This window comes from Syngnathus floridae, chromosome 4, assembly GCF_059516105.1.
Source record: "Syngnathus floridae isolate MCC-2025c chromosome 4, RoL_Sflo_1.0, whole genome shotgun sequence".
NCBI lineage: Eukaryota > Metazoa > Chordata > Actinopteri > Syngnathiformes > Syngnathidae > Syngnathus > Syngnathus floridae.
In genome coordinates, this window is record NC_142416.1 from 11,854,478 (window position 1) to 11,876,728 (window position 22,251).

General features: G+C 40.5%; 4 protein-coding genes across 6 annotated transcripts; all 4 read left to right on the plus strand.

Moving 5' to 3' along the window:
* The first annotated feature begins 371 nt into the window (after window positions 1-371).
* Window positions 372-8,279, plus strand: LOC148399118 (target of Myb1 membrane trafficking protein). Of its 3 annotated transcripts, none has more exons than XM_088374432.1 (15): window positions 372-743; window positions 2,713-2,797; window positions 3,721-3,799; window positions 3,949-4,098; window positions 4,339-4,473; window positions 4,606-4,737; window positions 4,902-5,018; window positions 5,507-5,640; window positions 5,731-5,773; window positions 5,846-5,981; window positions 6,182-6,245; window positions 6,854-6,929; window positions 7,306-7,365; window positions 7,448-7,487; window positions 7,584-8,279. In XM_088374432.1, the coding sequence occupies exons 1-15, from the start codon at window positions 671-673 to the stop codon at window positions 7,727-7,729; spliced, it is 1,470 nt and encodes a 489-aa protein (XP_088230558.1). In that variant the 5' UTR covers window positions 372-670; the 3' UTR covers window positions 7,730-8,279. The 3 variants fall into 3 exon arrangements, with proteins under 3 accessions (XP_088230558.1, XP_088230556.1, XP_088230557.1); XM_088374430.1 differs by having other exon boundaries at window positions 374-743; window positions 6,179-6,245; XM_088374431.1 differs by having other exon boundaries at window positions 377-743; window positions 5,849-5,981; window positions 6,179-6,245.
* Window positions 8,280-8,561: 282 nt separating this feature from the next.
* LOC148399119 (noggin-like) lies at window positions 8,562-9,762 on the plus strand. The gene has a single exon (XM_088373929.1). It carries the CDS (start codon window positions 8,662-8,664, stop codon window positions 9,532-9,534), a length of 873 nt encoding a protein of 290 aa, XP_088230055.1. The 5' UTR covers window positions 8,562-8,661; the 3' UTR covers window positions 9,535-9,762.
* A 389-nt stretch (window positions 9,763-10,151) lies between these two features.
* On the plus strand, window positions 10,152-14,469 carry get3 (guided entry of tail-anchored proteins factor 3, ATPase). Its single transcript, XM_088374509.1, has 7 exons — window positions 10,152-10,333; window positions 11,725-11,872; window positions 12,115-12,263; window positions 12,531-12,681; window positions 12,770-12,877; window positions 13,119-13,316; window positions 13,507-14,469. The coding sequence occupies exons 1-7, from the start codon at window positions 10,194-10,196 to the stop codon at window positions 13,633-13,635; spliced, it is 1,023 nt and encodes a 340-aa protein (XP_088230635.1). The 5' UTR covers window positions 10,152-10,193; the 3' UTR covers window positions 13,636-14,469.
* Window positions 14,470-15,543: 1,074 nt separating this feature from the next.
* best2 (bestrophin 2) lies at window positions 15,544-20,281 on the plus strand. Its single transcript, XM_088373007.1, has 9 exons — window positions 15,544-15,695; window positions 15,779-15,873; window positions 16,264-16,497; window positions 17,163-17,317; window positions 17,406-17,483; window positions 17,667-17,819; window positions 17,900-17,980; window positions 18,228-18,382; window positions 18,669-20,281. The coding sequence occupies exons 1-9, from the start codon at window positions 15,544-15,546 to the stop codon at window positions 19,396-19,398; spliced, it is 1,833 nt and encodes a 610-aa protein (XP_088229133.1). The 3' UTR covers window positions 19,399-20,281.
* Window positions 20,282-22,251: the final 1,970 nt, after the last annotated feature.

Consider the following 22,251-nt stretch of genomic DNA (forward strand, 5'->3'; position numbering starts at 1 on the left):
AAAAGGTCCCACCCCGGATTTAAATCCCCAATGTCAAAGCTGTGATATAGACTCACTCATTTCCTGTAACAATAAAAAAGGGCGTATAATATTTACTAACGCTGAGTGATATGTTCTAACACTGCAGCTCCGCTTACCTTCTGGTTTTTATATGCATGTTATTGCATGAATTAACAGCTGCCTCACCTGTTAATTTTCTCAAGGGCATGTATTTCTTCTACTTAAGTATAGAGTGTGTTTTCCCTGCCCATTTGTCATGCAAACACTTTAAAACGACTTTTAAAAGCAATAACAAAAAGGGAGACGAGAGTGTGAGATTCAAAGTTGACACTAGATGGTGCTAGAGGCTAATACAAGCAGTTTTGTGGCTACTTGAACTAACCTGCAAGTACTGTATTGAAACAGCTTGGCCACGCAACATATGCAATCGCTGTTTTCTAAAATCGCACATCGTTGTGATCACTTTATTACTGCATTGATTTACTTCCGCATTTACAGAGGATTAACGTTATTTGCACACTTCCTGTATGCGTGTGTGTGTGTGAGTGTGTTTTCGTTCACGTGACAAGCAGCAAGCCTCTGACTCCAGGCAAGTTGCAGAGGAGATCACAAAAGAGAAGGCTTCCAAAAAGAACTCAGACGTCTAACTAAACGCTGCCAACCAAACAGGATGTTTTCTCTCGGGGAGAAGATGGAGTTTCTCATTGCAAACCCCTTTTCGACACCTGTTGGTCAGAGAATCGGTAAGTTGCACATCGATAGCTGCAGTTTAGTCACAGTTCACCGAGTGTTGTTTTTCTATGTTTCACGTTCGAATTCGGTTTCGAAACGTATTACGTCAATTTAGTAGCAGATGTCAAGTTAGGAGGAAGCTAATCACACGACTGAAGCAGGCGTTTAGTCCTATAATCTTCCGACTCATTGGCTGCCTGGTGTTAAGTGGCGACTCAATGTACCAATGAGTGTCAAAGAAAAGCGCAAAGGATTTTATTCAGATCCTCTGACAGCAGGTTGTAGTTTATTTATGCTGCTACATAGACAGTACTGTGTTAAATTAAATGCATTAAAAAAAAAAGCCAACAACAGTTGAAGAGCTGCTCAGTATTACAATACAGATGTGTCATCACCTGCATTATTTAGTGTGACCAACAGGGGGAGACATATGCACTAATCAAGAAAAAGCAAAGCCTAACCCAGTCACAAACTGTATACTTGATTAAATTTATAGTCACTAACCTTTTTTTTTTTACTACTCCTAAACGTAAGTGATCTACGTCCTATGGCTTCAGAGAATAAGATTGGCAGTGACTGGACTACTTGTCAATGTGTATCTACTATGTCATGTGAATAAATAAACAAAAAGGTTTAATGGGACGTTCCCATCTCTGGTTAGGGGTTGTTTTTAGGAGGGCAAGGGGTGAGGTCCCGGCTCATTGTAGACATTGCGTAAGGGGTCTAAGTTCTTCTATTGTTTTCTACTTGATATATGAAATTTGCAGTTTTGATATATAATAAATTGCATGGTTAAAATATTCCTAGTGGATGAGCTTTTATTTTAAAATATATATATATTTGCACTTCGGCAGTTGTCTTTTGCATGATGTCAAATATTGTACTCCATTATACCAATGTCAGGCGCGGGAAAAAAATTCAGTTTATGAGATTGACATTTATTAAACAAAAACAGGAGGATTCTAATCTTTCACCCAGCAACCACTTTTAAAGACCCAACTTAATTTTACAAGACATAGTATTTAGGTAAATGGATTGTTGAAACACTTCAAGTCCCTTAGCTCCTTCAATTTGTCTTCTGAAATTTTTAAAAACAATTTGAGGTCTTTTTCTGTTCCAGAGTGACTGCCCCAAAGCCCAAACCAATAACGCACCGTTGGATGATTTTGATGTCGTAAAACTTGAGATCCCAACTCTCACCCCAACAATCACTTGATGAACTAGAACAGACGGGACAGTTGGATTATAGAGATGTTTTTCTGGATGAATGGACACAGTATCTTCCTGCCACCACCTTTTAGAAACTCTAGTGATGTATATTTGATTGTATCTTTTTTTTTTTATCAATCAATCAATCAATCAATCAATCAATCAATCAATCAATCAATCCCTGAATGCCAGCAAATGTAGTGACAGAATGTTGCAAGGCCCTGTCGGGCCCTCTCAGCCGTTCCTACTTCTTAAGTCATTCGCTCCTTTTCTCACACGTAACTGTTAGTGCGGCTTCAGCTCCCATCTGAGCCAAACACAAGCAGCTGACAGTCACATGAAATGCACAGAGCTGCAAAGTGCAAGTGGAAGTGGGGGTGGAGTAGATGCAACAGAGTAAATGGGATTGAAAAGCATAGGAAAGGAATTTGTAGCGGTTTATGAGCATGCTTACAAAAAAATATGGGGAGATTTATGTTGAATAAAATTCTCTATTAGGTTTCCACTTTCTGTAGTGTTTTAAGGCTCTTTCATTCTAATGTAAATAAACATAAGCTATGGGACGACCTGCAAATGGCATTCCATCTTCCTTTAATGAATCCTACCTACCCTGTAAACTTTTTCTAACCAACTGACAGCAAATGCATTTTATGTAAATATCATGCAGCCGAATAGAAACATCTAGTTAGTCTTCATTTAAAATTTCAGGAGTGTCAGTCACTTCCCACCACTAGTTCTCTACATTTTCCTCCCTATTTATTTTGTCAACAGAGCAAGCGACCAGCGGCTCTCGTCAGTCCGAGGACTGGGGACTTAACATGGAGATATGTGACATCATCAATGAGACGGACGAGGGGTATGGCATAATATCATTTGTTCTGCTTAGTTACATAGATTCAAGTTAAAGTCGTCCGTAGAAAAACAAATAACTTCTTTTTACTTTATAAACTACACTCTTCCACTACATTTTTTTGATGATGTTATTGTGATTCAAGCTGTAACAAATGTTCCCAGCCATCAATGCATCATTTGTTACCAACCATGGTGGCACATGTATCATTACATCGTGGTGAAAAGCCAAATAAAGATGCAGGGAGCTATTTCTGTCATTTAAGTCATGAGGGCATCCTTCCATCATGACTTGGCCTGTTTCATGTTTTCCATCAATCTGAATCACAATTTTGCTTGGAAGTAGTGGGAGTGGATAGCGCATCTGCCTCTGAGTAATAACGCTTCTGGGTTCAGATTTTGCCACCAGTCTTTCGACATCAAGCTTATAATCTTTCTGTGCCTGAATGTGTTTTCTCTGGGTCACGTTCCAAACATATGAATGTTAATTGAATTAAAGAAGCTAAATCATCCATAGGTGTGCATATGACTGTGAATGGCGGTTTTTCGATTTTTGCATGGTGACTGACTGGAAACCAGTTCCAGTCTCCAGTTTACTCGGGACCGTAATGAGGACAAATGCGATACAAAATGGATGGACAGACTCTCTCTAATTGAAGAAATATTTTTGAAAACAATTTATTTTGTCTCTCAAACGGTCTGTTACCATGGTTGTGCATCGTCCTCTGTGTCATAATAAATGCCCCGCTCAACAAGGACAGAAAACCTTTTCTTTTGGTAGTTTAATTTGGGCATGTTGTTGCTCCTAAACATGATTTGGTGTGCCATGTTCAGCTAGTAAAGCATCGTTTTTGCTGTAATTTAATGAACCAACATAAAACACAATTTATTGTCATTAACAAACAAGATCAATCATGTTTAATTTTCCAGACCACGAGATGCGGTCAAAGCCATTAAGAAGAGGATTGTGGGTAACAAGAATTTCAGAGAAATCATGTTGGCCCTGACTGTAAGTATTCAACCGTTCTGGTGTTTTCATGTTCTGTCTTTTGTTTTTATTTGTCTTCTGCTGAGGCTTACACAATTTTTTTTTTTTTTTTCCTATGTGAGTGTACCTTTGCTCTTCAGGACAACATTTGATTGCTCACTGTCACACAGGTTCTTGAGACATGCGTAAAGAATTGCGGCCACCGCTTCCACGTTTTTGTGGCGTCACAGGAGTTTGTTGAAGGAGTTTTGGTGCGAGCCATTTTGCCCAAATATAACCCGCCCACTGTTCTCCATGACAGGGTGCTCAGTCTCATACAGGTATGTAAACTATCTTCTTGTCCAAAATGTAGAGTTGTTTTTTTTTTTCCGTATGGCTAATTGAGTTTTACATTTAATGTTCTTGCGAGGTTATACGTAATCTAACGTGATGAAATTTCCCTTAACTAAATGCTGCATTACACTCAAATGTCTTTTTCTTGTAGTTTTTTTTTCTGAGTGCAAGTTTTGTTATGTCTTCCTGGAGCTATACTTACTGAAGCTTCTCTGTGCTTTTCTCAGTCATGGGCCGACGCGTTCCGGACTTCCCCCTCCCTTGCGGGCGTGGTGTATGTTTACGATGACCTGAGGAGACGAGGGTTGGAGTTTCCCATGACAGACCTCGATGCTCTATCGCCCATTCACACTCCCATCAGGGTGAGACTGTCTGCAGGGTGAAAATAACTCTGATTGCCGTGAAAGTCTGTACAGCGTATTCATAGACTTCTGTGTAAAGTCGGCCGTATTGTCTGCATTCTTTTTGTCTAAGTCTACATTCTTTGGTTTCAGACTGTGCCAGAAAATGAAACCCAACAAGCCACCGATGCTCCTCCCCGTCAGTCACAAGCACAAACTTCCACTACAAATTCTTCACCTGTATCCCAGTCCAGTGAGGGACCATCTGCCCTCTCTGCAGAACAGGTATCATCTCTGAAATAAGAAATCACTATTCATACAGTAGAGAGAAAAAACAGGACTCCATTTTCCGTCGACAGATGTCTGAGCCAGTATTTCATTGTGATATACTGAGTAAGTGTGTTTGTTTTCATCCCATATTAGTTTTCTTCCCCTATTTTCCTCTTTAGAAAAACAAGTTGCAGCATGAACTTGCACTGGTAAAAGGAAATCTTACAGTCATGACTGAAATGCTGAATGAACTTAAACCTGGACAGAGCAAGCAGGATGATACAGAACTGCTGCAGGTGTGTGCATTTGCATTTTTACTGCTTTAAATGTGAATATTTGCTGTAATTGTTGGAATGACAAAAATTTGTGATTTGAGGCCCAAGGTAACCCCATTATTTTGTACTCCGTTTGTGACTGGTGTGTTATGTATATATATAAATTCAAAGATAAAAACTGTTGATCACATTAAAAAAAAGGAACCAAAGGGTTGTTCAAAATGTATGAACTAAAAACAGTTTTTTCAATTCCACACTTATTCTATAGAATTTTCAATAGGATGCTGAAATATTCAACAGCTGCAGCTCTACATTCAAGCCCCCCCAGTTAAGAAAATTCGTGTTTCTGGTCCTTGGGAATTAACCTGCCAAAATTTGCTACTTAAAATTAGTAAATTGCTCCTCAAGTGAAACAACTGATTAGAAAATTGCTCCGCAAGAAAAATAGTTATTTTAATTTCTAAGCAATGACATTTTATTCATCTCTTCTCTCTCCTCTGTCAAAGCAGCAACTCTACTCAGTGTGCAAGAACATGCAGACTCGAGTGGTGGAGCTCATCCCTCAGCTGATGGATGAAGGACTCATTGAGGAGCTTCTTGTGGTTAATGATGATCTCAACAATGCTTTCATCCGTTATGAGAGGTAGTGTATGGACAACGTTCCTCAACTCTGCATTATTCAAGGACAAAAACAAGTACTCATTCTATATTTTAATCCTACTCGCCATTTTAGGTTTGACCGACTAAACAAGGCACAAATGACAAATACTGAACAAGTAAGATCTTTACTTCAATGGTGCACCGGTTTACATATTTAAGTCTTAAGCACATATCTATAATCTGCCCAGCAGAGCTCCGTCAGCCGCCCGGACCATATTGACCTCAGCCCAGAGCACTCAATACTGAGCCAGCCTGCTGTCATCACAACGAACAATCAATCCGAAGTCAACACGTGCACCAATCAGAGGCAGTCGGCCAACCACAGTAAGCATCAACTTTTTCACATGTCTCCTTTTCACAGCACAAAATCTTGCTTGAGGTGGAAGATGGTGTATCTCTGTCAGATTTTGTTGTGTAATGCAGGACGTGTAAAATAAACATCTCACATCATGTTATAATATATTTTTTGCTAATAATAATCCGATGGGTCGCTTTTTATGTTTGGCTCTTCTGTCTTTTAGAAGATGAAGAAGAGTTTGATATGTTTGCTCAAACCCGAGGAAGCTCCTTAGCAGAGCTGAGAAAGAGGTGAGTGGTTATGGCGAGTGTGTGACAGCAGAATACACAGAATGTGGTCTTAAAAAGATTTAATCTTGCCAGAATTTTCAATTGGGCTACATATAATGACTTTGGATTTGCAGTGATTAAATACAGTGACATCGCTAAGGTCAAACACAATTTGGGACGCTGATTGTAATACTCCCGTGTAAAACATTGGAAATCAAAATAATCCATTGCTGAGTTCAAAATGCTGCCATCATAAAACATTAATTAACTATACAAGCAATGCGTTAAGATTTATGTATTTCTTTAAGTTTAACTTTTTAATATTGATAAAACATTGACAACAATGTTTTTTCACACTCTTTAGGTTGCTCAAATTTTGAGGTTCCCGTTCATGTATGACGATACATTTCTTTAATATGAGTTAAGCAGCAATATTTACTTGTTGTTATTTATCGCAGGGCAGCCATTTTGCCACTTGCCGTCAACTGAAATTGAAAGTGAATTTTGTCTGTTTAATTCAAATTTCACAAATGAAACATTAATTACAACACTGTGTTTTGACTCGTTGAGCTGCACATATTATTACAAAGAAAATTTTCTGGTTGACTTCAACTTGAATGTGTTTGCAGTGTTAGGTATGAGGACCCTGGAGCTGTAGAGGGTCTTGCTGGGGCCCTCGACTCAAAGCTGCAAGTCACAGGAAATGTATGTAAAAACCACTCCGATTAACACTTTTCAACAACAAATATTAATCAGAGATAGCTGGCTTTAATTGTATTTTTGACTCGGACTTAAAAAATGTCTTCACTTTTTCCCACCTCCTTTTAGAGCAATTCCACAACCAATTACTCAAAATTCATGTTCTTGCACTGTATGTTTTTTGGGTATTATTAGCAAATTATTTTTTATTTTTCTACTTTGCTTTTAAATGTCTTAATTTCTTTTTTTTTTATGTCTTGAATTTGTTTGCCTTTAAATGTTTTATAATTATGTGTATGAAATGCACTGTATAAACAAAGCTGCCATGCCTTCAGTGACTAAAATGTGAACGTCACTTTTTCTGTATTGCTTTTACTGTCAGATGGGGCAAGATAAAAACGCTCTACAGAACAATGTGGATAAATGGCTGGCTTGTAATATGGTGAGAATCGATTTCTTCAAACCAATACCATAACAAATATGTCAAATATAACATTAGTGTTTTCCTTTGTCTGAAAATGCAGGAAGACCAATCTGCAGTCAGTGAGGGAGTCTCCAGTGAAGGTGCGTCATTTATGTAATGTCTTGTTTCACTACTCTTGAATATTTAGTATATGTGTGTAACAGAGCAGAGGTTAATCTTTTATTGTCTCTTTCTAGAATTTGATAAATTTTTGGACGATCGGGCTAAGAAATCTGACCAAAGTAATCATACGACGTGTGGCACACTGCCTTCCTCCTCCAGACTGCCACCACAGTCGACAAAGCAACAGGACAGTTCACATGACCATCTTTTTTCACTCTAAATTTAGAAGCCACGGAACAACAGCAAATAGATGTGACTTTTTTTTTTTTAATAAACAAGCACGTTATTACTAAAATGCGAGTACAACTACTACGTGTACTCGTGTGCCATGTTTTTCTGCTTGAGTCACATGAAGTTCCACTTGGATGACAATGGCTGTGTGACATGTGAATGAAACAAAAGAATAATGTGACACAGAGGACAAAAGACAATCTTGTTAACTGTTGGATCAGAAGAAATAAGTATGTCTGGGTTTTCCCTGTAGATACAGTACCATTGTAGAGTGTGCTTCAAATAAATAGTGTCTAGATCCACTATTGTGTTACCCCCTCAAATGATTTGACTGTCAAAAAAAAATAAAAACGTGAACTGAACAGTGTATGTACAGTACACACAAAAACCTGCACTACATCATTGCTACCAAAACACTGCAGAAACGCAGTGATTAATCTGTTTGACTTTTTGTGCATAGATGAAAAATTACGATTGTATTTATGAAATGCTTTATGTTGATTCAAACATTCAATAAACATTTAATATTTGAAAAAGCATCATGTAAGCTTTTTGTTTGCCTTTGTCCCAGATAGCTTTTACATCGGGAAAAATAAATGGGTTGTATTTCTCTTTTTAGAAAAAAATTCTGTTATTCTTCTTCTAAAATGAGGTTTTCTCAGGTTTATCCTGTATTTTTTACTTGTAGAAAGATAGTCTAAACATCAGATCCTTGCTCAGGAGTGTATTGACCATGCTCAATGATAAAGCACTAATTTCTGTGAATGTTATTGTTGTGGAACTCAAGGATGTCTGGAGCTTGTCACATGATGTCCCCGGGGGCACTCAATAAGAGGACCGAGGGAGCAAGCGTAACTCAAAAGGAGAAAAAGAGGAGAAGAGCAAACATTTCATTCTCCTGCTGACGACCACTCAGACTGAATGGAAATGCTCAACTGGGATGCTTATCTCTGCTGCTGCATGTGTGCATGTGCACTCCTCCATGTGCCTGCAGCTTTCACCTCCAACATATCCACCAAGGATCCCCTTGGTGTTCCAGCTCAGCAATACGCAGACGGAGATTCACCGTTTCTTCAGTTAAGAGCCAGTCTGCCCTCTTTTTCACAGCCGCTTCGCCCATATACTTTAGTGACCACTGCGGAGGACTTCCCTCACATGCCCAAACCCAGGCATTACCGGGCCTCACGCCTACTTCGTATTCTCGGATCCTCTTTTGACCCATTCTGGATGTCTATTGATCAGCCATCTGAAGACCCCAGGGTCTGCACAGACAAAGGTAACTGTGACGCTGTGGCAAGAGGGGAGGTAAACTTAACCGCTTCCAGAGACAACTTCAACTTCAGTGCTTCTGCAGTGCTGAGGAAGGCTAGAGAAAAGCAAAGGCGGGGCTTGGTGAGGGAAGCTGCAGATGTGGACCTCAGTTCTCTGCCTCCAGATGTTGCCAGCTCAGTCCGAGCCTGGTTGGTGGACTCAGCCGCATGTGGATTGCGTTCCCAGTGGGTGGATTTGGGACCGACGTTCTGGCCACGTTGGCTGCGGCAGACTGACTGTGAGTCAGATGGAGTGCGAAGTTGCTCTTTTCCCAGTGGCATGGCGTGCATGAGAGCTCAGACTATGCATATTAAGATTCTGGCTTGGCATTGCTTGAAAGTGAGAGATGATGAGTCCAAGCAAATCAAGAGTGACATATCTGATATCAGCATATTGCTGAGGATTACTGAAGGATTGAGAAAGTGTTTATGGAGGCCGGTGCCTTATCCTGTGGTCACAGCTTGTACATGTAAATGTAAATGATGACTTTACTCAGTGGTGATTGAGGAATAATTTTTATATGAAATGTCTAGGCATTACTTTGATAGTGATAACAATAATGATAATCATAATTGTTTCTTAGCATTACTGCAGCATCTCTTTTAAAAATCAAATAAAATTGTGTCTCCTAATGATTACCTGAAGACATTTCAAACTGTGTATTATTTTCTTTTTGCTTTTTTTGCCACTTTGTCATGAACTGAATGTCTTGAAATTAAATGGGGTGATTATTTGTGGCAATCACCCGAATTTTAATTAAATCAAAATATGTTTTACAGTTTCTTTGTCTCCAATTGTTTTGCATCCACAATATATACTTGTATTGACAGAAAATATAACATGTAATTTAATGTCAGACACTTTGTGACGACATGGGTAGATTGTTCCTTTCGGATGCATACAATTCTGATTCAGACCTGGCTATCATATATATATATATAATTTAGTACCAATTTTAGTACAGTAACTTGAACGTACTGAACTGGACTTCAATCACTTGATTCTGCTCCCCTGTTGATCATTACGAAGAATGCGAGTAGTATTCGTCAAATTTACGATTTCCGAGGAGCATTGAATGTAGCACAGAGGGTTCATCCCACCCACCCAATCCGATCTTTACGGCAACAGTAAACACACACAAGATGGCAGCGTTGGAAGACGAATTTGAAGATGCGCCTGATGTAGAGCCTTTAGAGCCAACATTGAAGAATATTATCGAGCAAAAATCGTTGAAATGGATATTTGTTGGCGGAAAGGGTGGTGTCGGTAAGACGACGTGTAGGTAGGTGGAAAAATCTGCTCATTAGCTCATTAGCACCGAGATACAGTCATCGTGTCACCGAGTCAAACTGACAGTACCATAATTTCGATCATCTTTCGATATTTGCTGACCTGGTTCATAAATATTATATTAGATTATTTCATATATACTTTATATAGTATAGCTGTCATATACTCTACACCCTTCATTCAGATCGTGTCTTCTTCCTGTCATGGTCATAACTGTCAATATGCCGGTATTATGGTTCAACAGCCTTCCAAATGAACTAGCTCCCTAATCTAGATGTAGCCATCAGGGCAAAGTCAGTTTTGCTTGTCTTGTGTTTCTTGCTTGCAGATTCGTCATCTCGTACATGGAAATTGTTAAACCGCATAGCCCTTAAAACATTCAATAACCACGTGAAACAAAACGTCTCGTTGACTACTTCTGACTAGCTAAAATAAATTGGAAACCGTAAAAATTACATTTTAACTGTAGAAAGTGAGATTTGAACTCGTGACGCCATGTAACCAGATTAACGTGTCCCCTTGCGGGGGGAATTAGTTTTTAATTCAAAGTACATCTTTTGTGGCAGACACCGTGTGTCGCTGTTAGCATAGCGGTATGGCACTTGGGCTGTTGATGCTTTTTTTAGTTACTCGGCGTCACGGATTCAAAATCTTGCTTTCTACTGTTAAATTGATATTTTTTACTGTTTACAATTAATTTCAGACAGTCGGCATTCTAAATGAGACGTGTTTATTGAACAAATTGGACAGTTATGCTGTCATGTAGCCCTGTAGCTTGTGACGAATCTGCAGACAGGAAACACAATATTATTGAACTGACGACCACATCTGGATTCGGGAGACCCGGGTTGCATGATGTGGAGCAACGGACACACGACTCAGTCTTTGACAGCTGCTTTCTAATGCATTGCATAAAATGTCTGAGGTGTTTTGTGTGAGACAACGCATCCTATTACTTTTCAAAGCCAAATGGTTTATGGCTGACATTAACTCGCACTTGATGTTACAAGGGTTACTCACATAAACGACATACACGAAATCAGTATTGACGTAATTGTCCCTAAATAAATTACAGAATAAAGTTATATCAAGCTCTATTTGACACTGTTAATAAGAATGAGTTAATATTGGTGTTCTGGAAGTGGAATCTTTATGTAGCCCTTATTTGGGATTGTGTTCTTAATGTGTAGATTTAAAACTTGAACTGTGGTCTTCTATAAGCAATGGTGTAACCCCACCCTAAAAACTATACTAAACAGGTCTCTGAAAACAAAAAGAGAACGTTAAATTGCCGTCACATGCTCTCCCATTATCCATCTATATATTTTTCTATTTCTCTTGGTACATTTGATGAATTTAACATTCTTTAATACACTTTCCCAGTTGTAGTTTGGCTGTCCAGCTGGCTGCTGTCAGAGAGAGCGTTCTTATCATCTCGACTGATCCCGCTCATAACATCTCTGATGCTTTTGACCAGAAGTTCTCAAAGGTGCCTTCAAAGGTCAAGGGCTATGACAACCTCTTTGCTATGGTAAGTGTGTAGTTTGGTAAAAGATGCAAGTATACATGTATGGGTGTAAATCAAAGACACTGTTTTAAAAAAGCCCAAAAACTGAAATCTGCATCACATTTGCCTTTTCAGTCTTGTGAAAAATTCATATTCTCAAACAAAGGCCACTATTCTGCAAAAGGGATACCTCGAGGTGGTGTTAAATCAATGCTACTTGGTGATTCCACAAATGTGTACGTGCTTGTATTTGTGTGCGAGTGTAGGAAATTGATCCAAGCTTGGGTGTAGCAGAGCTTCCTGATGAGTTCTTTGAGGAAGACAACATGCTCAGCATGGGCAAGAAGATGATGCAGGAGGCCATGAGCGCTTTCCCTGGCATTGATGAAGCCATGAGCTACGCTGAGGTCATGAGGTGAGATTGTCACTTTCATATCAGAACATGTCTCATCCCATTTTACCACACTCTACTATGGGACCTTTGTTTAATTAAATGGCAAAATACAATGTCTCTCACTGGAATATGTCGTTGACGCCACTATTGCCGCCCTGCCTACTCACCCTCAGGGGTTACCTGATCAAAAAAATACTCCACCGAACAGAGCTCTACTGATCAATGGAAAAATTCAGAAAGAATATATTAAGTTTAATTGTCTTCTCCCTCAAATCTTCTCACTCTCAGATTAGTGAAAGGAATGAACTTCTCAGTGGTTGTCTTTGATACTGCACCCACTGGCCACACACTGCGCCTGCTTAACTTCCCCACCATAGTGGAACGCGGCCTGGGCCGACTCATGCAGATCAAGAACCAGATCAGTCCATTCATCTCACAGGTGAGGGGTGTGCCAAAACCCAGACATTCTTGGCGTGATGGTGTACACAACATGAGCTCACTTCTTCCATTTTTTTTTTTAATTATAGATGTGCAACATGCTGGGCCTGGGTGACATGAACGCAGACCAGCTGGCATCCAAGCTGGAAGAGACTCTGCCTGTCATCCGCTCAGTTAGTGAGCAGTTCAAAGACCCTGTAAGTCACTGTTCGCTGGGCTTTGTGAGTGTAACTTGGAGGGTCTGCAAAAAAATGTCATAACATTTAAAAAGAAAAAGAGCATACATGGCGTAACTCTATATACTACATTTGCAAAAGGGCTAGGCCAGCGGTTAATTATTCATACTCCACGAGTATGAATCATTTTGGGCTTGCTGAGTGGTGACTTGATAGACCAGTTTATTTCCACTGTTTTATGTCTTCATGTTGCCACCCACAGGAGCAGACCACCTTTATCTGCGTGTGTATCGCCGAGTTCCTGTCCCTGTATGAGACAGAACGGCTAATTCAAGAACTGGCCAAGTGCCGCATTGATACACACAACATCATTGTCAACCAGCTGGTTTTCCCCGAAACAGAGAGGCCGTGTAAAATGTGTGAAGCGCGACACAAGATTCAGTCCAAGTATTTGGATCAGGTATGCATTTCTGGTATGATGTGATGCAGTTACTGGTCCAAACAGTAGGCGAGGATCCAGATCAACCAAGACCTTAATGTAAAGAAACGTAGAGAAAATGGATGAATGCATAGATACTCAACGTGTTAGCGACAATGGCTCTTGACCCCAAAATATAATCCCGCATTGTGTGCTTGTTTGTTTCCAACAGATGGAGGACCTTTATGAAGACTTCCACATAGTCAAATTGCCTCTGTTGCCCCATGAAGTTCGAGGTGCTGACAAGGTTAACACGTTCTCGAAGCAGCTTCTGGAGCCCTATAAGCCACCAAACAAGTAATTCCCTTCCTCGTGGGACCAGCCCCCGATCACTTCGCTCACCCAAAGCCCCCCCCCCTGAGCTCCCGCAACTGGCCTCTCACCCATATTCAACCCCTCATGCAGAATGGAGTGTACAAACCAGGCACGCTTCAGGAGCAGCTGATGACATCTCACATCTACTCAAGCCACCCTGTTAAAACGCTCGGACAGTTTACATTACTTGTCGCCTTACTTTCCTGATCACGCATCATATCGGTAGCACTAAAATAGCTATTTTAAAACATTTAACCGGCTTCCTTTCCTCCATACTGAGCGTTTAGCTTACAACAGTATAATACATTATGCTTCAGCCCTTGAAGTAAGTCTTAACTGTGGAATTTTTGTCATATTTTCCTCAATAATAACCATCCGTGTCATTAAAAGAAAATGTACCAGAGTAATTTTAGCTTTAATTTATTTCTCCTCCAGCACAATATTAAGACTATGATTTGAATTAACTAGTTCAACCAGCAATTTCTTTTTTTTGGTCTTACAGCATCCTGAGATTCAAAGGCAGTATACGTATGATCAAAATATGAATGCCAAGCTCCTGAACTGTCAAATATTGTCGGAATTTTAAGAACAGTATAGAAATGTGTTTAGAATCATAAAGTGCATTGTTAATTATGAATTAGTGAATGTCACCCAACATGAACTGTGAGCTGAGCATTTAGGCGGATATGGATACAGATCGACTCAGCTAATGCTGCAATTAAATCTATTAGTGAATGCATACGAGTTAACAACTTTTTTTGTATGGAAACTTCTTGAAATGATGGTGTGAGTGTTAATTAAACTTAATTCAACAACTTAATTTTCCTTTTTGTTCGCTATCATTTGATGGGCTTATTAGCGAGCATAAGCAAGCACTCCTACTGGGCAATGGATTGACTTTGACGAAGCATGAAGCCACAGGTAACCTTTCACATGAGGGCTCTGTAGCCATTCACAAGAAACACTTAAGAGTTGGTGGGAGGGAGTTCAAAAAAGTGATTTGGTTTTTATGAAAAGACAGTTCACTTTACGTCCATGTGTTCTGTAGGTTCATCAGCATATTTATTTTTGTTTCTTTTTATTCAACCAAAGGTTTGTTAAGTTCCACTTGTAATTTCCTTCAGTGCAACTCTGTAGTTAGGGCCTGTCGCTTGTGCTCCATCATCCAGCCGCTCGCTCCCGGTCGGGAACCGCGCTAACGAGCTGCTCGTCCTCCTCGATTTGGGGATTTACCCCGGGGCGCACTGATAACTGGACGCACCAAGGAGGCTGCGAGGATTAGTTTCTTGTAGACACCGGGGGGACGTCGGGGTCGTGTGCTCTGGAGCCAAAAACACCATTGGAAGCTCATACATACTTGGAGGACTTTAAACCAAAGAACTGCTAAACTAAAACAGGTAAGATTTTTCCATTTGGAAAAAACAATGATTCACTAAACCAAATCTAAAATGATCATATATCTGTCATTTTTTATTTATTTTTTGGGTCTAGGAGCCATAGCTGGTGACCTTTGTGATGTTTAAAATTTCATGGGCCCCAGTCACCAATAATATAAAACGTTACTGCAATGAATTTTTTAATAGAAGATTTAAAAAAAAAAAACTCAAGTGTATGTTTGATTTAATTTATTTATAAACAGTTTTATTTACCTAGTGTTAATGTTGAAAATGAACCATTTTAAAGTTCGAATAAAGAATACATTTTTTAAAGATTTTATTTTTATTTTTAATGAACACTTAGGCCTATTATGTTACTGTATTTTAATAGCTGTCATGATGGTTATAAAAAGTGTGCAAACCAGCGCTTTTCTATCTGTGTTGTACATGCAGGTATTAGTAAGGTGACTCAAACCTTCAGTGGATTGTTTCTTCTGAGCTGGTGCACGCCACCAACAATGACTGTCACCTACACGGCCAGAGTTGCAAATGCTCGTTTCTGCGGCTTCTCCAAGTTGCTTTTGGCTTGGAAAGGAAGTATCTACAAGGTGTTGTACAAGGAGTTCCTGGCTTTTTTTGCCATGTATACAGCCATCAGTATCACATACAGGTAAATACCACTTAGAGGTGTCTGATATCGTTCAAGTTATAATTGTTAGGTTAGCTTTTTAATTAGTGGTCGTTTTCTTTTAGATTTTTGCTGCCTGATGATCAGAAAAGGTATTTTGAGAAGCTGGCAATTTATTGCAACCACTATGCCAGTCTCATTCCAATGTCCTTTGTACTGGGTAAGCGGCAATGCCATCTGTACAAGATCATATCTCTTTGGGATTTACAGCCCCTTTGTGATCATTTGATCATCTGACCTCAGGTGAGAGGTCAAGTCAATTGCAGATTACATGTAGTCAACCATCATGCTTACACAGTTAGTTTTGATTCCACCTTAGAAGGTGGGATAAACCTTGAGGACTCAAAGCCACACAATTAAGCCTGAGCCAAGTCTCAAATTTTCTCCACTTAAACAAACCTGCCATGCAACTTAAGTCAACTTTCATTCAACAACTTTCCAATCAACTTAACGTCAGCCCAATGATTGAAATGATGCTCCCTCCCTCTTCAGCTTGTGCCAGCAGCACAGTTGACCCTAGCGTGTGTTTCCTCTGGAACGCTGTGAGCAGGTTTCTACGTGACCCTGGTGGTTAACCGTTGGTGGAGCCAGTACACAAGCATCCCGCTTCCCGATCGGCTCATGTGTGTCCTCTCGGGGGGCCTCCAGGGCAGTGACGAGCGAGGCCGCCTGCTCAGACGCACCATGATGCGCTATGCCAGTTTGTCGGCCCTGCTCATCCTCAGATCTGTCAGCACGGCTGTCTTCAAGCGTTTCCCTACCATGGACCATGTGGTGGAGGCTGGTGAGTGTCTGATGGTACTGAAGATGGAACCGGAACGGACAGAGAGAGTAATACATTATGCCCCCTCTCAATTTCAGTTTCTGTGACCTCTAGCCTCTCAAATAGTCACGTGGATAAATGGACAAAAATCTTCAGGCTCACTTCACATTACTGTTGAAGTTCTTATTGAGAACTTAAAATTAGAATCGCACAGAAAACTGAAATTTAACCAATTCAATTCCATCAATCCCGCTATTCATTTTACTGTACTGCAGTTCAACTACTTGAAAACAGAATTTATGGATTCACTCCACTCCAGTAAAATATTTCATGATTTGATTAATTTATTTGTAGAAATTTGCTTAAGATATTGTAATTTACATCTGATAAAACCCCAAATTTACAACCTCAAGAAATTATATAAATTAGGAATTGGCCGAGATTTTCTGTATCTCTTAACTAGTCTCATTTTTTGCATTGAACTTCTGAAATACATTTTAGATGACACTCAAATTGATTAGGTTGCACTAATTAGTCAGTATTAGTCAGCGTCCCATTCCAATTGTACATTTATTGACTTCATCGTCTTAAAACTATTTGAGACCAAGAAATCTGACATCAAGTTGGTTCACTTCCCGGACTTATTATTTTAAGACAGTTTACATTAGCATTTGAAACCTGTGCAGGATTCATGAGCCGAGAGGAGCGGAAAAAGTTTGAATCCCTTCATTCTCCTTACAACAAATACTGGATCCCTTGTGTGTGGTTCACCAACCTGGCTGCCGTGGCCCGCTGCGAGGGCCGCATCAAAGATGATCACACGCTCAAGCTGCTGCTGGAGGTGTGTTGTCATCCGCAGGCACGTGCACACGTGAAGGCCACGTGTTGGCATGTGATCTCACCCCAGCATTGTGACTGTTTTCAAGCAGGAGCTAAATGTATTCAGGGGCAAATGCGGCATGCTGTTTCATTATGACATGATCAGTGTTCCACTGGTCTATACTCAGGTAAGCAGCCATTGTTTTTCTCCTCTGGATAGTTACTTTACTTAGTTACTACCAAATATCATCTGCACCCACGCTATCTGCAAGAAAGCCATTACATTGTGCCATTGTGCCTCCTTGCAAACTACAACCATTATAACTAGAATGATAAGACAAGTATAAACCTGTTCTCTGTCTGTCCTGTAGGTGGTGACCTTAGCTGTGTACAGTTTTTTCCTGGTATGTCTGATTGGTCGGCAGTTCCTAGATCCTAATCAAGGTTACCCAGGCCATGACCTTGACCTCTACGTGCCAATCTTTACCCTACTGCAGTTTTTCTTTTATGCCGGGTGGCTCAAGGTAAGCTTTGAATTAATTCAACAAAATACCTTCATTGTTTGTTTTTTTAAATATTGATATTATTGTTTATTTCCCTAAAGGTTGCAGAGCAGCTGATCAACCCTTTTGGAGAAGACGACGATGACTTTGAGACCAACTGGCTGATTGACAGAAATTTCCAGGTTGGCTGATTCTTGTCATTTTTAGTCACTTCATTTTATCGTCTGGCTGCTGTGTTTACAATCTTATCATTATATTGAAACCCAGCAATCACTGGAAACTTTGTGGCACCTGTAATAGACAAAGGCATTTGATACATTTTGCATTCATTGTAGTCATTGTAGTTTATAGTGGAGTTGGGGTACCTGAGTCATGCTGAAACGTTACACAGTCAATCTGTTCATATGCATTTTCCTTTCTGCCCTGCAGGTGTCTATGATGGCAGTGGATGAGATGTATGGAGATCTGCCGATGATGGAACGAGATCGCTACTGGAACGACTCCAACCCGAGACCACCCTATACAGCTGCAACGCTCTTTGTTCTGCGCAAACCCTCCTTCCAAGGGTCGACATTTGACATGGCGTGAGTTTTACCTTCTAATTGTCTGTGTATTCAATTTGTGACTGTCATATTTCATTTTGGATCACCTCAAAAAGCCAAATAAATGTACAATATATGGGCAAACGCACTGGGACACATGGCCATGACAGTAACACTTACTTCCTAGATATACATTAAGTAAATCTGAAGGTGTGTAGTAATCAAAAAAATATTATCGATAGAGAATGATCAAATAACAATATCAGTGTTACAGTAGGTGTGATGATGAAAGAAGTGACAGAACTGCCCGTGTGCTGCTGTCTGGCAGGATCCCCAAAGAGGAGATGCACTTCCAGCCTCTGGAGGAGATTGCTGAGAACATGGAAGAGTCGGTCAGCCGTCACCCCAACATGGCTCTGTTCAACCGGCTCCTTAACGCGGCCCCCTCACACGCCGGCTTCATGAGCGGAGCCCTGCGACGCACCTCGGCCCAGCTCCAGAGACTCTATCACTCCCCCAGCATTGACCAGTGCATCAGCGATGACGACGACAGTGAAAGTTGTAAAATAGGCAAAGGGGGTTCTTTGCCGTCTGGGCTGGGGCAGGACCCCCAGAGCACCGTGTGCAGTTTCAGGGAGGAGAAGCCCGCCAGAGCGCCTCTGCTTGACATTCAGTTTGGGGCCGAGCAGGAGAAGCGTTCTGACGAGGACACTGTCATGTCTGCAAGTGGAGTTCAACTCAGCCACACAAGACAAGAAGAAGAAAAGCAAGCAGAGATCCCATCTCCTGCGTTGCGTCTTCCTCCACCTCCACCACCCCTGGCCTCTAGAGAGACTCGACCGGTCTCCACCTTTCATCAGCCCTCTCCTTTCCCGTCTCACCCCACTTCCCACTCCAATCTGGAACACTGCAGCTCGCAACCTGTTATCAACCACCACAAAGCTGCTCCTTCTACTCTTCATCCTTCTCAAGTGTCTTTCCTCACCGTGTCGTCTTTCGAGCCCCAGCGTTTCCGCAGTCTTAGCATGGGATCAGAGCTGACTGGAACTTTGGCGTAGTTTCTTGTATAAACTGGCAAAACCGAATGCTGAATTCATCCTCCTGTCTTACGTAACACTTAGTATCACTATTTGTGTCGTGGGTGAGGTCGAGCCTCTGCCCACTGACTTAAGACAGAGAATGAAAGAGAAAGAAAGACAAAGAAAAACAAAGACAAAGAAAGTGACAGAACAAGAGAGAACAAGAACAAAGGTGAGAGAGAGAAATAAAGAAAGAGAAACAATAAAATGATGAGAAAGAGAAAGAGAATGAAAGAAAAAGTACAAAATATCCTTTGATGAACCGGTCTGCCTTCTGGACTTCAACACATTATGCATCTTTAACATATCATTTGCAATAATTATACAATTTGCAAACAAATGTGACATTTAGATGATCAAATTGGCCTCTAACATTTGAGGTACACACACTCGCTTGTCATGTGTGCAAGGAGTGTGGGATGGATTCCCGCCCAATGTTGGCGTGCATGTGAGTGTGACATCGCTGTATGTGCCCTGAAAGCGGCTGGCTGGCGACCAGTGCAGGATTTGGTCCGCCTTTCGCCCAATGTCAGCTGGAATAGGCTCCGGCATCCATCGTGACCCTAAGCAGGATAAGCGGTGTTGAAATTTGCTATATACTGCTATTGATGCGTGATTGTACATTTATTGTCTTATAGTAATTATGTAAAAGAAAAATGTTTGGTGCTATCAGACAAAACACATATTAATCTCTTGATCCATGTTTGTGACAGCTTGTCTCTTGTTCAACTACTGGAGCCACAATGATGAGGCTGATATGAATAAGTACTTTTTGTACTCAACATTTTCAAAGAACTACCTCTGGACAGTATTGAGACGAGACTGAAGAAGGCATGTTACACACAGTAGAAATATTTTGTGTTTTTACAAATTGAACAAAGTGAATAAACACACTTTTGACATCGTTTACTATGACGCATTTTAGAACAGTCTTTTATTTCTAGAATATTTGATCACAACATACAGGAATATGAGTTTGATTATTTGCCAGCAGAGGGCGATAACACACTAAGTAAATATACAGTAGAAAAATACATAAATAGACCGCCCTTGATTTCTTCAGTGTCCACGAGGACATGCATGTCCATGTTAGCAAGCCAAGAGGAAGAAGAAGGCTTCTACCTGGGTTGCAACAACCTCCTGCTGCGGGATGATTGCCTCTGTTTGGAAAGGAAGGACTGGGACGGGCCTGGGGGTTTGGGGTCCTCACACAATGTCTGCTGCTGCTGTGGATCAAAGGACTGCAAGGAGCAACATGGACAACTGAGAAGTCCGAGTAGAAATATTGCAGTGTACAGTATATATAAATCCATCATCTTGAGGTCATCTGTCAATGGGCTCTCGACTAGGGCAGAAAAACGAGTGAAAAAACACTCTTTGATTGGTGTTTGGTATCGGAGAGTACTTAAAGTAAGAATTTGTATTTGCAAGAACAAAAGTGGTTTCAGTTCATCCCTACAAAACAAAGATCTTGAACCCACCATGGTTTTCCAGGCTCTAAGGAGAAGTTCTTCCTCTTGTTCTCGCGGTGTCTTTGATTGTTCTCCCTGACCGTCCTGTCCAATCATACTATTTTGCTTAAGAGGAGAAATAGAAGAGCAAAGCTCTAACAGACCTGAAGCCACCTCTTCCATCCCGGCATCACATTGATTGGCTTCTTTCCTGGTTGTCATTCCTTTGCAATTCAGCTTGATTATAAATTGAAAAAAAGTGAAAACTTTTCCACATTGATCTGTTTCTGGGAATACTTTTTTTTTTTGTTTAAAGCAGAAGCTGTAGCTTTGCTGTTGGCAGAAACAATAAAGTGTGTTTCAGATCTCTGCCTGCACAGAGATGCCATCCTGCTGACACGGACGTTTCTACTCTTGGCCAGCCATTCAGTGGCCTGTGGATTAGTGGGGACAAACACCATCACACAATGCAATTAGCACAATGGCAACATGCTGAAATGGACTAATAGAATGGAGGAGTGGCCTCAAAACAGAATTAGCAATGATATTTACCCCTTATTTCCAAATGTTTTTTTTAATAATGTTTATAATGTTAATTGTGACTTTGCTTATAGTATTTCTATACTAAGCTGATCAAGTCAATTAATTATTTCAGTCATAACTGTATAGTCAGTAATATAGATACAAATATGTGAGATCAGAGGGAGATGATAAGATGAGTGAACGTGAGAAATACAGAACTTCTGACCACCAGTTGCAAGTTGCAATTTCATAATTTCCCGTCCCTGAGAAGCATTTGTAGCAAGGTCAACCCATTCCAGTCTTTGAGCTGATTTCAGAAATGAGGTTTTGTCTTTCCCATTAAGTGTGAAAACACAAATGTGGAGGAGGTTTTCAAAGAATGGGGCGTGTGAATGTATGCGTGCGTGCGTGTATGCATTTCTCCAGAAACTAGAGCACTGAGGTCTGCAATGAAGGCTTACATGGAATCTTATTTGAGGTGCAACTCAACCGTGTCGCTTTGAATCTCAATCAAGTCAACCCTATGCTTGCTATTATACCTCAGTGTGTGTGTGTGTGTGTATGTGTGTGTGTATGCGCGTGCACAACCATGTATGTCTTCCTACACATGCCTCTGAGTTGCTTATGTTACTGTTGCTGCAGCAAAAATGAGAAACAAGTGTGAAGAAGAGAAAGGTTTCTCGGAACATGCGTCACGTAAAATCTGCAACTATTCACCTTACATAATGAGAGTCCACAACACAAGACAAAGCAATGCAATTCTTATTGTTATGCAGCTGCCTGTTGTAAAAATGTGTTCAGGCTAACCTAATGTGTGTCCAGAATATTTGAATTGTTTGAATAATGAAAATATTATTCA